Source organism: Mustela putorius, unplaced genomic scaffold (genome assembly GCF_011764305.1).
Source record: "Mustela putorius furo isolate JIRA1106 unplaced genomic scaffold, ASM1176430v1.1 tig00003854_pilon_pilon_pilon, whole genome shotgun sequence".
NCBI classification, from domain to species: domain Eukaryota; kingdom Metazoa; phylum Chordata; class Mammalia; order Carnivora; family Mustelidae; genus Mustela; species Mustela putorius.
The window spans coordinates 9,868,233-9,883,783 of record NW_025422006.1 but is presented as its reverse complement, the minus strand read 5'-3'; the positions used below and the strand labels follow the sequence as shown (position 1 = coordinate 9,883,783).

At 43.9% G+C, this 15,551-nt stretch overlaps 1 protein-coding gene across 1 annotated transcript in view; it reads right to left on the bottom strand.

The window, feature by feature from the left end:
* The window catches only part of GDA (guanine deaminase), a 75,632-nt gene that overhangs the window by 23,732 nt on the left and 36,349 nt on the right, over positions 1 to 15,551 (bottom strand). The window contains exons 2-5 of the mRNA XM_004769209.3: positions 15,134 to 15,222; positions 8,199 to 8,370; positions 3,380 to 3,467; positions 1,453 to 1,558 (exon numbers count right to left, since the gene is read on the bottom strand). Coding sequence (XP_004769266.1) covers positions 1,453 to 1,558; positions 3,380 to 3,467; positions 8,199 to 8,370; positions 15,134 to 15,222 — 455 coding nt within the window. The remainder of the gene's footprint in view (positions 1 to 1,452; positions 1,559 to 3,379; positions 3,468 to 8,198; positions 8,371 to 15,133; positions 15,223 to 15,551) is intronic.

Below are 15,551 nucleotides of genomic sequence, written 5' to 3'. Positions count from 1 at the left end.
CTGTTGGAAGAGGCCAGAGATGGCTGTGAAATGGAGAGGGCAGGTCGGGGGGCTGGGGTGGGTGTTGAGGAACGAGACCAGGTGGGATGAGGGCGGCAATCAGAAATGGTGGTATCCGCAGAGCATATGAAACAGTGGTTTGTGCCCCAACCGAAAACATTTACTAGCTAGCTTTCTGTGTTGTGGTGGTCCTTTGTTTCAGAATAAAATGTGGATTAAGGCTTGCTATGACCACAAACACACATCCGTAGACAAGTTCAGCATGTGGCCAACGGTAAGAGGAAGGTGATGCTTGGGTCCTTCTGTGAGCACATGGTGGTTCCTAAGCCATCCTTTCCAGAGGACACAGTTAAGGTGAAGGAGGTTTGGAATTGTAGAAAGTTGGGCTTCCAAAAGTTGCATCAGGACAGGTTAGGTCTTGGGGAAGATTTACAAGTAAAGAATGTTCTTCTATTACTCTTGGATGTCAACTGTCAGACAATGCAATTCCTTGTCAAATCAAACGCTCAGGGACTATGGAAAAGCCATTAAAGAAAGGAAATTAAAGCCATTAAAGAAAACCATTAAAGAAAAATAAATGTAGATAAGGTACTTTTGGGATCCACAGACTATCCCAATGTAACCTAAAAAAATATAACAGAAGCTCATGATCTCAGGCAAGAGGATGATCCCGCCACCAAAAGGAATCTGAAGCACAGACCATACACTTAGAGCAAGTTTAATTCGGGCGCCTGGGTGGCTCAGTGGGTTAAAGCCTCTGCCTTCGGCTCAGGTCATGATCCCAGGGTCCTGGGATTGAGCCCTGCATCAAGCTCTCTGCTTAGCAGGGAGCCTGCTTCCTCCCCTCTCTCTTCTCTCTGCCTGCCTCTCTGCCTACTTGTGATCTCTGTCTGCCAAATAAATAAATAAAACCTTTTTAAAAAAAAAAAAAAAGCAAGTTCGATTTGCAGGAGAAACCTCCATCTGTAATAAAGGTAAATCATTAACTTTTAAAAAGAATCCTTCAGGGGCGCCTGGGTGGCTCAGTGGGTTAAGCCGCTGCCTTCCGCTCAGGTCATGATCTCAGGGTCCTGGGATGGAGTCCCATGTTGGGCTCTCTGCTCAGCAGGGGGCCTGCTTCCCTTCCTCTCTCTCTGCCTGCTTCTCTGCCTACATGTGATCTCTGTCTGTCAAATAAATAAATAAAATCTTAAAAAAAAAATTTTTTTTTAATTAAAAAAAAAAATAAAAAGAATCCTTCATTTCACAAAGGGATTCACCACAGGATTCCTATAGCAAGTTCCCAGAGGCTTCAAAATGGTATTGACATGCACCATTTTCTTTAGACCACCTACATAAAGAAGGGCAAACCCACACAGTGCGTATGTGCCTATGGGCCCGGTTCACAGAGTTGCCTCTCTCCATCTCTCGCTCCATCAGTGCCTCAGAGGGACCGCCCCAAGACCCATGTACCTCTCTGTCTCCTTGATGGACTCCTCGGTGGTTTCCTTGTACTCGGGAACAGTAGCGTTCATATCCATGCAGACCTTGCCCACAAGCGCCCGCTGCCCAAATTTATCTGTGAGAGGCCACACAAAAAGAATGTGAAGTTATGCTTTTACCCCAACAGTATATCCCTCCCGAGCCTTTAGAAAACACACTTAAATTAAAATCATCACGAAAACACAAGGGAGAATGTCAAAGGTCCTCACGGCATGAGGACTACAGACTATCATGATCTCAGGCAAGAGGATGATCCCACCACCAAAAGGAATCTGAAGAAAGAACAGGAGCAACAACAACAAACCACACGAAATTCTGTAAGTAGGTCAAGGTTTTCCACTGACTATTCCTTGGATTACTACCAGGATGGTGATAATATTGGATTAAGGTCTCAACCCATATGTGCCCAGTGTCCTCTGTTATGTGTAAGGTTATGAGGAATACACCCTATAACGTCTATAAAGTGTCTGGCACATACGGATTAGAAAAGATAGCGCTACTTTTCTTAACCGTAGCGAGGCCAATATGATCATCGGTGGGGAACTTGACTTAGTCCCCTAGCAGCTCTCAGCACTAAGGAACTGGTCCTCACTAGAGGTCCTAGAAAAATTTTATTTCTGCTAGAACATGGAAGATACTGTTTGTCCGATGTCTCTGCCTCTGTCATAAGACTCTAGCAAAGGTCTTTTTCCCTCTCTCTTTCCCCTGTAATCCGCTGTGATACCTGGCCATTAGATGACTCTTCCCTGAACCATCACCTTCACCATTTACCTCATCTTGCTCAAAATCTTTGAGTATCTGATGCATATTCAAACCTCTCCATAGGCTGAACCATCCCGGGAATCTGCCCAACCTCCTCTGCCATCCCACCATGCGGGGAATCCTGTCCTCCAGTTCAGCTTTTCTGTTCCTTGCTTCCTCTATGCACTATGGACGTCCCTGTCCCCATAGCTTTGTCTATGTCATTTCCCCTGCTGGGAAGACATTTTCCTCCCCGAATTTGATGTTCCCCCAATTTGGCCTGATGTGCTCATTCAAAGGCTCCTCTCTGAATTCTTTCCAGATGATCTGATTCTGAGTCTTCTTTGTCTCCTCCAAAAATAGCAATACATATTTTCAGTGCTACCCTTTAAGCCTCTGGCAGAAACTACCTTGGCCAGCGAGCAGAAGTATCAGCGCATCAGCCAGTGGTATTTACTGAGCATCTGCTACGTTCTGGGGGCTGTGCAAGGTACGAGTTTTGGAATTACTAATCTAAAGCCAGTCTCCAATCTGCTTACTAGCCGTGTGACTTGGGCATTATGGCCTCTGAGCATCAGTTTATCCATCCATAACACAAGGGCATGAATGCCTACTTCCAATGGCTATTTGCAACTGAGCTGAGATAATCCACGGCAAGTGCTCTGTGCGAAGCCAGGCATCTAGCAAGAGTACAGCCGCTGTTAATACAGTTACTAATCAAGGTGTGTGATTATTAATCGTTAATCCCATCTGGCTCCTCAAGGGCAGAGACTATTTTCTATTTCATTGTGTTCCCAGCATTTAGCACAGTGCCTTGAGCCTAGTCAACAGCCAAAACGTGTCTACGGATTATAATGTAATAAACTGTTGCCACAGTGAGAATTAGTAAACCTGTTCCCAAGCGCCCTAAACTAATACACAAAATTCACACCCATACGCATCATTCTGGAACCAAAACCATAAATAAATAATCAAATTATGTACACAATAAAAAGCACCCAAGGGCCATACACATACAGCTAATTACTCACAAGAAACGCAGCGCTCAAATTCTAGCAATTAAAAGGCAGGACAGCCCACACGTATAAGTCACCGTTGGGCATGGTCTGACTGTCTTGGCTTGATATGCCCATAAATCACGCTTTCATTTCCTCACCTGTAATTTCTGCAAGGAGCAGAGATGAGTCAGTGTGAATTGTTCCAAAGTAGCAAGCTGTGGTTGTTCCATTCTTCAGTGTTCTCCTCTAAAAATAAATCACAAAAAACCATGAATCGCGTGTGCCCAGAAAAGTCACGTGGCAAATAAAGAGGAAATAGAATTCTAGTTTTTCATTTTAAAATGTTTTTATTTAAAGGTATGCCATCTTGATATGAAATGCGGTTAAGGTAAATGGCAAAAGTATTTATATTCCGGAAGTGTGAGCTGGAGAAGAAGCTGGTACTTCTGATTTCCTAGATTTCACACCGTTCCGTGCTGCAGAGCTCACAAAATGCAATACCGATTAATTCCTTGGTTTTTAGGATTACTTAAGGATTTCCAAACTTTATTGCATCCAGGGATGAGTAAATGAGATTTTTTTTTTCCATTTTCTACAAGACGGCAAAATTATTCAGCCAGATTTCTAGTTTAACCTAGCAGGTTAGTAGCACATTTCCACTAACCTAACAGTAAAGGAGTATAAAATGTATTAACCCAGAAGAAAGAGACACGAGCAAAGGAAGCAATTCTTCATCCTCTTAGAAGACAAAAAAAAAAAAAAAGAATGAAAACCTGGAAGTGACTATGGAAGGAGAGAAAGAAGTGTCGAGCTGTTAATAGGGAATTGGCTAGCCATCTGTATACAGATGATTAAACCTGGCAAGACCCTTCTCCTCCTTGCTGAAATCAGCCAACCACCCCAACCAGATACTTGGAGGAGAGAATTGCTCTTGCAGAAACTTGCAGTTGTATTTGAAGACTGGACACCCACTATGGCAAGGTACGGCAGGGAATGGAAGGAGTTTTAAGTAGATAATCTGGTTGACCCTCTGGATCCTTGGTCACTTTTCCCCCAAAATGTCCCATATGCAAGTCCCACCATTCCTGGCAGGACTAAGGAACTCTTTCCTAGAGAAGATGAATCGTTCTAGAAGGAAGATATCCTCATAGAGGCATTTGGGGCCCAGAGTTGAGAGGGCTGTTCACTGCCATCACTGTTTATCCTATAATAAAGTTCCCTCATCAACAAGTGCCACCCCAACCAGACTTCCAATCAGTATTTTAGAGCATCGCACTTAAATATGAAATGTACGTTCAAGGTTCAACAAACACTGGAGGAAAGTTAGTATAAAAAAAGAGGAGGCAAAAAGAATCTGGAGAAAAAAAAATCCCAGAGGAAAGAGGCAATCTGTAAGGCTAGAAGGAAGCTTGATTAAAAAAAAAAAATCTATGCGGGCACCTGGGTGGCTCAGTTAAGAGTTCAACTCTTGATCTCAGCTCAGGTCACGATCTCAGGGTCATGAGACGGAGTCCCAAGTCAGGCTGCATGCCCTAGCCAGACTAAAGTGAACTCCAAATTAACACAGAAGTGCAATCTAATGTTTTCTATACTCTCAAAATTTTACACACATCGAGGCTTGAAGGTGAACTCAAAATAGAAAGTGTCGGCTCTTTAGGAGGACAGTGGAAGCACCACACAGACAAGGACATTAAGTCTTTCTAAGGCAGGGGAGGAGGGCTTTTTTTACTGGATGAGAAATTGTACTTTCACGTTGGATGGGGACAAAATAAAACGTTCGAGAACCTGCCCAAATTATAGTTAAAGAACAGGACAGAGAGAAACCACAGAGGAAAAAGGGGAGACAAAGGAGGGAGAGGAGAAAGGAAAGAAACCCCAAGCTATCCTAACTGGCTCCCACTGAGTTCAGCCCATTTAACAAAGCAGCTACATGTGTGCGACTTACGTAATTGCAAGAAAGGAGTTTGGCTTTAAATCCTAACTGAGGAGGCCACCTAACATACAGCCGCTTCCCGTCTTCATTTGTTCTATATTTGGGCATCCTGGACCCAATGCCACCCTAGTTTCTCATAAGCTTTCAAGAGGGCTCTTCCGTTAGTGACAAGTTTGTATCTTTCCCATTTATAAGAATCTACCAAGAACATCAGGCTGTGGGTAGTGTTTCTCAATCTTTCCCCAGCCTTCAGTTCTTGACAAGAAAGGTATTGAGACCAAGTTTTTTGAGCTCAAAATAGATGCCAAACATAGGATGACTACAAACTTCAAGATGAGTAGCGCTGGCTTCTTAACAGAGTAGATGATCTGCATTTCCACTGGGCTGAAAGAGGGAGCAAAGAGTGGCCTATTTTCTTTCGATTCATCTTATACCTCCATGGTTTGACAGCTCTCTGGAATTAGCTGGATTCATCAGTTGAATCTTTGACAACCCCACAGAGTAAGCACATTCATTCTGTCACCCAGAATATTCGCAACTAGTTTATCTTGGCACCTTTACCAGGGATCTCACTCTCCAATCCCTTGACTGCAAATGATATGATGTATCGATTCCTGAGCCTTTAGTGTTTTTAGTTTATTCCAGTGTAGTTGGAAACTGTAATTTCCCATCCATTTGCAATGGTTTTTTTTTTTTTTTAAGATTTTATTTATTTGACACACAGAGAGAGAGCACAATTAGGCAGACAGGCAGGCAAAGAGAGAGAAGGAAGGAGGCTGAGCAGAGAGCCTAATGCGGGGCCCGATCCCAGGACCCTGAGATCATGTCCTGTGCTGAAGGCAGAGGCTTAACCCACTGAGCCACCCAGGTGCCCAGCAGGTTGCAATGCTTAAAGGAGGATAATCCAGGCTTGCTTTACTGGGATTTTTTTCCCAAGTAATCTTGGGAGATGTTTGCTAATATATATTTTAAATCGCTTGCATAGTAAATGATCAACATCATCTATGGCGCAAAACTCTAGGGTCTTGATTTACCCATTTGCTGAAGTATAGATCTAGAACTGTTTTATGAGGGAGAAAATAAAACGAACAAACAAAAATGGCTTGGATCTCTTCCTATGTATGGTTTTAGCATCCCTGAGCAGTCTTCAGTCTAAGGATGGGTTCTAGTTAACAAATCTCAACTTCTACAGATTTCAGCAATATCATCAGCTCTTCTGACATTAAAGTATGCAGGCCTGCCTGCTCACCACCAGAAACACAGGAGTAGGCAATGCAAGTATCTGTCAAGAATAAAATCTATTTTGTACTCACTGACATTAAATACTTAACTCTCTGCTACAAGAAGTAGTATTTATGGAGTACTGCCTGAAGGATATATGGTACTAGATACTCTAAATGTCTAAACATAAAACAGTGATATATTGTTTTTTTAAAAATACTATAGCACCTTAATAATATATGTTTTGACAACATAGCATGCATCTATATGAAATATTATTGAAACTAATTTCTAAGAAAATCAGTATAAGGAATAGAAATGCTTTACCTTAACAAATATCTTCTTTTTTATCATATACACAGTGCAAATTACATCACTGATTTTCCTCCCTGGGTCAGCGGCTAGAAACTTAAAGCTGAACTTGTGGCAAATTCTAACAACTGCACGGACCCCCATGGTATACGTTTCCCTCTCAGTTTTATTTTCTTTCCCCCCTTTTTCCCTCTGCCATGCTTTCATGACTCATTTGCTTCCACTGTGTACTATGTTATTTTAAGGTATCTCCAACCCTTTTAAGAACAATGAGAGGGATAAACACATTTTGAGAAAAGATCTGGTGTGGTTAACACAATTCATTAACACAGTGGCCCAGCAATTTCATGCACTGTGTTAGTCCCTCTCAGTTTTTCTGGTGGATGCAGGCTAATTAGGTAAGAACCACCATTACACTGAATTTATGATTAAGGAAACAGGCTAGTCCTCGCTTATACTCCTCAAGGCTTGAATAATACGAGACCAGGGGAAATGGCAGAATGGTTAGGTAACCTTATAAGGCTTATAATACTGTCACCATCACACAGCCAACACTTTAGAAGAAAAACCCTCTATGGGTCCAACAACAAGGCAGAAATGTTCAGACTAAGCGCACTGCATGACAAAGGGTAGGGGTCAGATAAGAAGGTATTTGCAAAAGGTATTCTCCATTGCAGAAGCTATTTCTGGTTGCTGAGTGGATTTGGCACAGGGTTTGGGGTAGAAAGAAGGGGACTGATTTCTCTGAGAGAGTGGAAGTAAAGACATCTTCTGAGCCCTCACTACACAGTTGGGGAACTCAGCAGTCACTGGTCAATGACTTGAACCAGCTCCATTGCCCCCTCTAGTGGTGCTAACGCTCATCACATTCCCACTACCCGCTATAGGAAACCATCCTCTTTTCCCTCCTTTGGGAAGCTACTAAAATAACATGAAACCCTTTAACTGTAATTTTAACTTTTAATTTTAAATTTCCTTACATTTTTTTAAGGCGAACATATACAATGCTTACCATGTGTCAGGCACTATTCTGAGAACTTCACAAATATTAACTTATCATAACAATCCTATGAAGTTACCATCATGATCTCTACTTTATATTACAGATGGGGAAAATGAGTCACGGAACTTTCCAAAGGTTACACAGCTATTCCATATGGTCCCCAGAACAGCACTGTGGATTGGCAGGAGTAAGGGAACACACACGTGCATGGAACTCAAATTTAGTAACTTGAAACACAAGAAGTAACAGATCGAGAGTCAAGAGAGCCCACCAGATAGGGGATTTGAGGACTTGGATTCAAGTTTCTCTCTGCTAGGGGCTAGCTTGTGTAGAAGATGTAGGTGGTCTACACACACCTGGGGCTGTGAAAAAAAAACTGAAAATGTCTCCACAGTCCACTCTAGCCTCATCTGCCTATGCTTTGTAACTAAAATATGCCCCCAAGAAATAGACGTGTCTACAGGTGATTTGGTCGTAACACGCTGCTACTCACGAGGAATATACTTACAACAACTCTGGTATATACTTCTTCCGCGAAGTCGATGTTCTGGAATTTGAGTTCTGTAGGAAATGTGTACATGGTCAGCCAGTCCAAAAGCGGCAGGTCCACATTACTCCCAGCAAAAGAATACTGAGGGGCATGGATGTGTGTATCAACCAGCCCGGGCATGAAGAACTCACTGGAAATAAATACAAGGGGAAAAGAATTTAATAACATCTTCAATCATTTTCCATATCTTTAAATCCCATTTTCTCTCCACAGTGATTTAATTGTTCACCCCACGTAGGTTGGAGCTAATGCAATCAGATGACTGTAAATTCTCCTCTTATCTCCGGATCAAGAAACAGAAGTGAAGCTTGCTGGGAGACCTATGCCTCGTGCACTGGAATGGCAGAATGGCTGGTGTGGGGTTAACCAAAGATGATCGAGGCAGGCAGAAGCACCGCATGGAGGAGAGAAGCAAAGCAGTCGTGGAACAAGACATCGATGACTTTGTTCTCATAACTGGAGGTTGTAGGATGGAGAGCAAAGATGAGAAACAAGGTCTTTAAAGGTTTTAGAGCCATGCTGAGGAATCACTCCCAAGTCATTAAGGATGACTGGCAATGACAAACAGTGGCCGCAGTGCTAGACTCATGGGTCCTCTAGACTTTGGCTGACTCCAAGAGACCTGGTCCTTTCCCCTGTGAAGTAGGGGTTGGGTTCTGAAATGAAGCAGCAGGAGCAAACTGAGGCTGGTTGGCGACGGGCCATCTTGGGAGACGAGACTGCCCCTGGGTGGGGGTGTGGGATGGGTAAGGGAAGACACAGTCCCCAGGCTCGGACAGCCTTCTCCAGGTGCTGCTGATCCCTCCTGCTCGTCCCTTGGACCACCAACTAATTTTCATATTTCCACTGATTCTTGTAACAGAAAGTCCTGGAAAGATGTTTGGAAGGGTTTTCAGGGGCACTACCCACAGATTCGAGGCAGCCCCCAAACTAATAGACACTTAGAACGAATCCAGTTTACTGGTGTCTGTTACATGTCTACACACATCCAAACAGATATCTGTCAGAAGACTGTATGTACCACCACCAGCACCCCCTAAGAAAATACTGATTATATTTTAACATGAAGAACTTGAGCTCAAAAGCTGACATAACAAAGAATCCCTTATGCTACCAATTCAAATGTATACCGCCTCAGTGAAAGGCAGACAAAGCCCGGGGTATCTATAAAATGCATTATGTTCAAAGAAATGGGAACCAGGAATGGTGGCCATAATGTGGTTGGTGGCCACAGTGGATAATGTTTACTGAAGAGGTACATGTACTGGGTACACCATCTGTGTGTGTTGTCGTACTTGTGGGAGTCAGTTTCTTACAGGGGTTAAGTATATGCATTCTTGGGGCACCTGGGTGGCTCAGATGGGTAGGCACCTGCTTTCAGCTCAGGTATGATCCCAGGGTCCTGGGATGGAGCCTCATATCCGGCTCCCTGCTCGGCAGGGAGTCTGCTTCTCCCTCTCTCCACTGTCCACCCTGCTTGTGCTCTGTCACTCTCTCTGTGAAATAAATAAACAAAATCTTAAAAAGAGAGAGAGAGGCGCACCTGGGTGGCTCAGTAGGTTAAAGCCTCTGCCTTCAGCTCAGGTCAGGGTCTCAGGATCCTGGGATGGGGACCCGCATCGGGCTCTCTGCTCAGGGGGGAGCCTGCTTCCCCTTCTCTCTCTGCCTGCCTCTCTGCCTACTTGTGATCTCTCTCTGTCAACATAAATAAATAAAATTTTAAAAAGAGAGACTTAAAAAAAAAAAATATATATATATATACATTCTTGACTCAGACTGCTTGATTTTGAATTCAGACCCCACCATCAACAAGCAGTGGGATCACCGACATGCTATTTAACTTCCTTGTGACTCAGTGTCCCCTGACGTACAACAGAGATAGGAGTTACACCACAGGGTTGTTGTGAGGATTGTTAGCAAGTGTAAAAAACAGTGCCTGGATAATATAAAGCACTCAAAAAAATAGTAGTTATGATGATGTAATGCTCACAATAAACTTAGGAAGTAAGTTATCCTCATTGACAGAAGAGAAAACTGAAGCTCGGGAAATGTAAGTAACTTTAAAAAAAAAATCAATCAACTAGTCAGCTTTGGAGCCTAGATTCCAATCCAGGCTGTTTGTCCGGAGGCTCAGTACTCTTGGTCACTACCCTTCGGAGGACAGAGTTCGTCCTCCGCTTTGGCTGGGAAGAGCCGTGACAAGCTTGTATGGCAAGAGGGTGGCATTAAGTGAGCCTACGAAGTGGGGGGCACGGAGCACGAGGGGGTGAACCATGGATTCCTCTCAGGTGGGAGTTGCGGACCTCTCAGGACATCTCAGTCCTGGGGCTTTTCCTGTCTCCAACACTGCGAAATGAAAGGGCCGAGTGATTTGTTCATGTTGTTGTATTGTTCAAACAAATAACATTTCTCAAATAGCTGGTAAATTTTTAAAACTTTCCTAAACCTTGTGGGAGGTCCCACGAGAAATAAGACGTCTTCAAAGAGATTATAATCTTGTTGAGCAGATTAGGGGTGGGTGAGGCAATGTCTAGGCCGGGTGGGGAGACACGGAGAGAGGGAGAGAGAGACAAAAGCAGAGCTGGTCAAAATATAAAGGATCTTAGTGGGCAATTTCACTCCTAGTGGTCTACCCAACTGAAATAAAACAGACCCTTATGAAAAAGCTCTGGACAAAAATATTTAGAGCGGGTTTATGTATTCTAGCCTCAAAATGGAAACAGTTCAAATATCACAGGGAAACAGATAAACAAACTGTGATATTTCAACACAATGGGATACTATTTGGCAATAAAAAAGAGAGAACTACTGATATAAACAACAAAATGGATGACTCTAGGAAACATTATGAAGAATGAAGAATCCAGACATAGGAATTACTGATTTATTCCAGCCATATGACACTTAAGAGCAGGCAGAAGTAATCTATGCGATAGAAAAAACTTTAACAGGGGACAAGGGGCTGAGAGGGACAGAAAGGAACTTTCTAGTCTGATAGGAATGTGTCATATTTTGATCAGTATATGTTGGTCACATAGTTACATGTGTCTGTCAAAATTTATCAGTGTATACACCTAAGATCTGTGCTACACTAAAAAAAAGTTTCAAAACAACAGCCTCCCCCCCCCCCCAAAAAAAAACCCATCTTAGAAAGGGTCTTGAATAATCAGCTCAGTGAGTTAACTGGTATTGGCTATTCTCTAGCCAGGAGGGAGGGTATGCTGAGGATACTTGTTACTTTGTTTTTTCTTCTCTTTTGCAGAGCTGTGACACACTGAACCTCGGCTGTAGGATATGAATTTGGTCGTGGCAGGGCAGGAATGTGCTAGGAGACTCCTTCCATGCATGTCCCAAGCATGACATTTCTGAATAAAGATTATGGTGATAAGAACAGAAAGGAAAAGATGAATACAAAAGAAAAAGCTTGATATTTTATTAGCTCTGGGCAGCAGAGGAGAGGAATGAGTCAAGAAGAGAGCTTTTGAGCATGTGAAGCTGATTATAAGACATGATGTGCAGGGAATGTAGGAGGAATTCCCACATTGGGGGCAGGGTAATGTTATTAAGTCTAGAGTCCGTGTGATCTCCAATGGTCCAAAGAGCATCAGAAACATGGGATAAGAGGTGACAGATTCAGGTCTGAGAGTCTGCACGGCGGAAGTAAGCCTTGTGTTTGGTGGTGCCAACGATTTCTGTATAAAGAACAAAACTGAATCTTGAGCAGCACCGTCCACTTACAAGAGTAAGAATGAGGAACACAAGGCCATACTCCTTCTGGGCAGAGCTGTCAGGAGGACTGAGGGAGACCCAGGAAAGAGGGGTAACAAGAACAGCAGTGAAGGGAAAAGAGTACAGAGATTGTCAAGGGCAAGGGTCAAGGGCAAGTGGTCTCAGGCAAGGAGAGCCCTCATTTCTATGCGGTGACTGGGGAGACACCTGATTTCATGTGGATTCAGTCCTATACCGTAGAATACTTACCAGATCTCTAGAATGGTTTAGTTACTGTGTCCTACATGTGGAAAAGAAACCCATGAACATGAAAGATCAGTGTTGAGAGAAAGTACCGGGCAGAGGAAGAAATCCCTTTAAAAATATTTGGTAGTGAGAAGCGCCTGAGTGGCTCAGTGGGTTAAGCCTCTGCCTTCAGCTCAGGTCATGATCTCAGGGTCCTGGGATCAAGTCCCGTGTCGGGCTCTCTGCTAGGCAGGGAGCCTGCTTCCTCCTCTCTCTCTCTCTTTCTCTCTCTCTCTCTGCCTGCCTCTCTGCCTACTTGTGATCTCTCTCTGTCAAATAAATAAAATCTTTAAAGAAAACAAAACAACTTAAAAAAAATATTCGGTAGTGGAAGAATGGGAAAGTAGGGGGAAAGGGAAAGTCATGGTTTGTTGAGCATTCTCTTAAGGAAGCAGAGATGAAAAAACTCTTTTCAATTTTCCTTACTCACTAGCTTCAATGCCTTAGAAAAGCTCAACTTCCCCATCAATATCATTAATTTCATATTCTAGACCTGCAGTGCTGGCCAGTCTGTATCAGAATCTGAGGACAAAGAAGACGGTTTGCCCCAAATACACTTATCAAAGCACCCACTCATATTTTAACCAAGTTGACAATGTTCATGAAAGCTCTACCATCAAAACATAAGACAATCTAGAAGGTTCTGAGGTGCCCAAGCTGTTTGCTCAACATCGTCAACCCTCATTCACCTGCCAGCTGGGAGGTGTGATGGCCCTGTGGGCTTGGGAACCCCAGGCTCTTTGAAAATGACCATTTCCTTGTCCAACAGTGCAGAGGTGTAAAACAACCAATAACATCCTGTCTTTACTTAAAATTTTAGTATTTTGTCCATTACGGATTTTTTGCATTAATTTTGATTTTTAAAAATGGTGCATCCAACTATTACTTATCTTCATTCCTGAGATTTTCTCCTTCCCAACTACCCTCAAATTCCTTGCCCAATGTGAATGCCTCACTTGTTTCAGCCTAATCCTGGCCCTGCCACCCTCTCTATGGTCCACGGTCACAATCTGATCCACTTCCATTAAAGCTCTGCTCAGAGTGCTCCGGTCGTAATTTTCATTTAAGAAAATCCACATCCCGGGCCGCCCGGGTGGCTCAGTCAGTTGAGTCTGCCTTCAGTTCAGGTCGTGATCCCAGGGTCCTGGGATCAAGCCCTACATCAGGCTCCTGGTTCAGCAGGGAGTCTGCTTCTCCCTCTGGCTCTCCCCTTGCTTGTGCTTACACATGCACTCTCTCCAATAAATAAAATCTTAAAAAAAGAAAAGAAAAAGAAAATCCGCATCATGCTGAAATAGACCTGCAGGTACAGTTAAACGCACGATCAGAGACACCGTCTTCTGTGGTATCTTCATTGTGACTTACGGAAATTCAAGCGCACATATCTGTGTGCTTGGTGTAAGGTTTTCTACAAAGACCTCAGTCTTCCACCAAGGTTTATGTTTTTTCTTACCTTACCACTTCTCTGTGTGTGGTGCCTACAGAGGCCCCAGAATCTGTATTTGTCCGATGGGCTTTCCTCCAAAAGCAGCCTCATGAAGACGGGCTAAAGGATGTGAAGACCCACAGCAGTGTTTGCCCCTCCCCCCACCCTCAACCACTCCACCCCCTCCCCTCAGCTCATCTACTCCCACAGCTTCTGCCCCCTTGTCCTGAAGGCCTGCCAGCAGGAGACTAAATGTCAGTCATTCCTCAACATACATCCTCATACCAATCTAGCAAGAGGAAGCAGACAATCACACAGAAGTGGCTAGAATTATCTCCCTGCCCACTGGATTCACTTCCGGGCCCGCTGCCCAAGACCTCCCAACCCAGAGAGGCAGCAGGTAGGAACCTGAACACAGACACAGGTGCACCAAACTTCATTATGAACAGTCGCCCCATCCGTCAGGACTGGGACCAGCCCCTCTGTCTCCAAGCCTTACGGGTAACCCAGTTCACAGAGCTGCTGCAGGGTCCTTAGGAGGCATCCACCATCACTGAGAACAATTATTCTGCTAACAGCCTGGGAGACGGGCTCGGAGAAGGGAAGTGACTTGCTTTCAAGCTGTAGCGAGAGGATTCAAGCCAGATGTTCTGGTTCCTAGTTCCCTGTCCTCACCACACCGCTCAGAAGTCACTTCCCAAGTTATAACAATGCCTGTAGGGGCCCCTGGGTGGCTCAATGGGTTAAGCCTCTGCCTTCGGCTTCGGTCATGATCTCCAGGTCCTGGAATGGAGCCCTGAGTACTCGAGCTCCCTGCTCAGCGGGGAGTCTGCTGCTTTCTCTCTCTCCCTCTGCCCCTTCCCCCTACCCATTCCCTCTCCCTCCTCTGTCTCTCTCTCTTACTCAAATAAATGAATAAAATATTTTTTAAAACCCACAATATAAAACCACAGCTCAAATGCACTTTGGGGGATGGCTGTTCCCTAACTGCGCTGTCACTTGCTGCTCCCCAAGCCTCCATCTCCCCTCACCCCTGGCAGTTTCTCTTCCTCCCTCTTTATTTCCTTCCTTCCTTCCTATATACCTTCACAGAAGGTAGCACAACCTATCACTGGCGTGCTTCCCTATCTGCGTACCTGCTTGCTCTCTGAGATCCCCGTGGGTTATAAACCCTGCGAGGGCGAAGACTTTACACATCATTTTCTCCAGATCCTGGTTGTTGCACACAGTGAACTCCACAAAGATCTGCTGGAGAATTAAACGGATGATGGCAGCCTCCTGTTCTCAAAGCATCCATTCTTCAGCTTCCTGTTCTCGAATTCCCTTCTCATTCTCACCTTGCCCCACAAGGAAAAAAATAAAACCTCTCCGACTCCGAGGCAGGTCTGTAATCACCTGAGACTAGTGAAGGGCATTATTTAACAGCAAAAGGGAAGATGTTGGCTGTACTTACTGGTTGCTTAGTTCTCTTACTTCACACGGCTTGAAGCACCATTCTTTGGCCAGCTTTTCTTGTTGGGATGCCTCTTCTAGAAACACTATCTTTAAAAGAAAGAAAGAAGAATCACAGATCAATAAGCCATAGGCATTTGTTGTAGTTAAATATCTAAATCTTTTTAAAAAGGTGTTTGATAACCAAATGGGATAGAGTTCAGACACAAAAGGACAGGGGTTTGCCTCTCCTTGACCAAGGAAGCAAAGTGCATGAAATTTCTTTTTCTGCCTACAGATACACATAAGACTTCAAAAAATTCTAATTTGAAGACACAGGGTATTAAAAAAGGCTAATTGATATCTATTTCTCCCCACATCCCAAAATGATTAAAGGAAACAATTATTTATAGAAAGTGTACCTCACTGCAGATGAATAT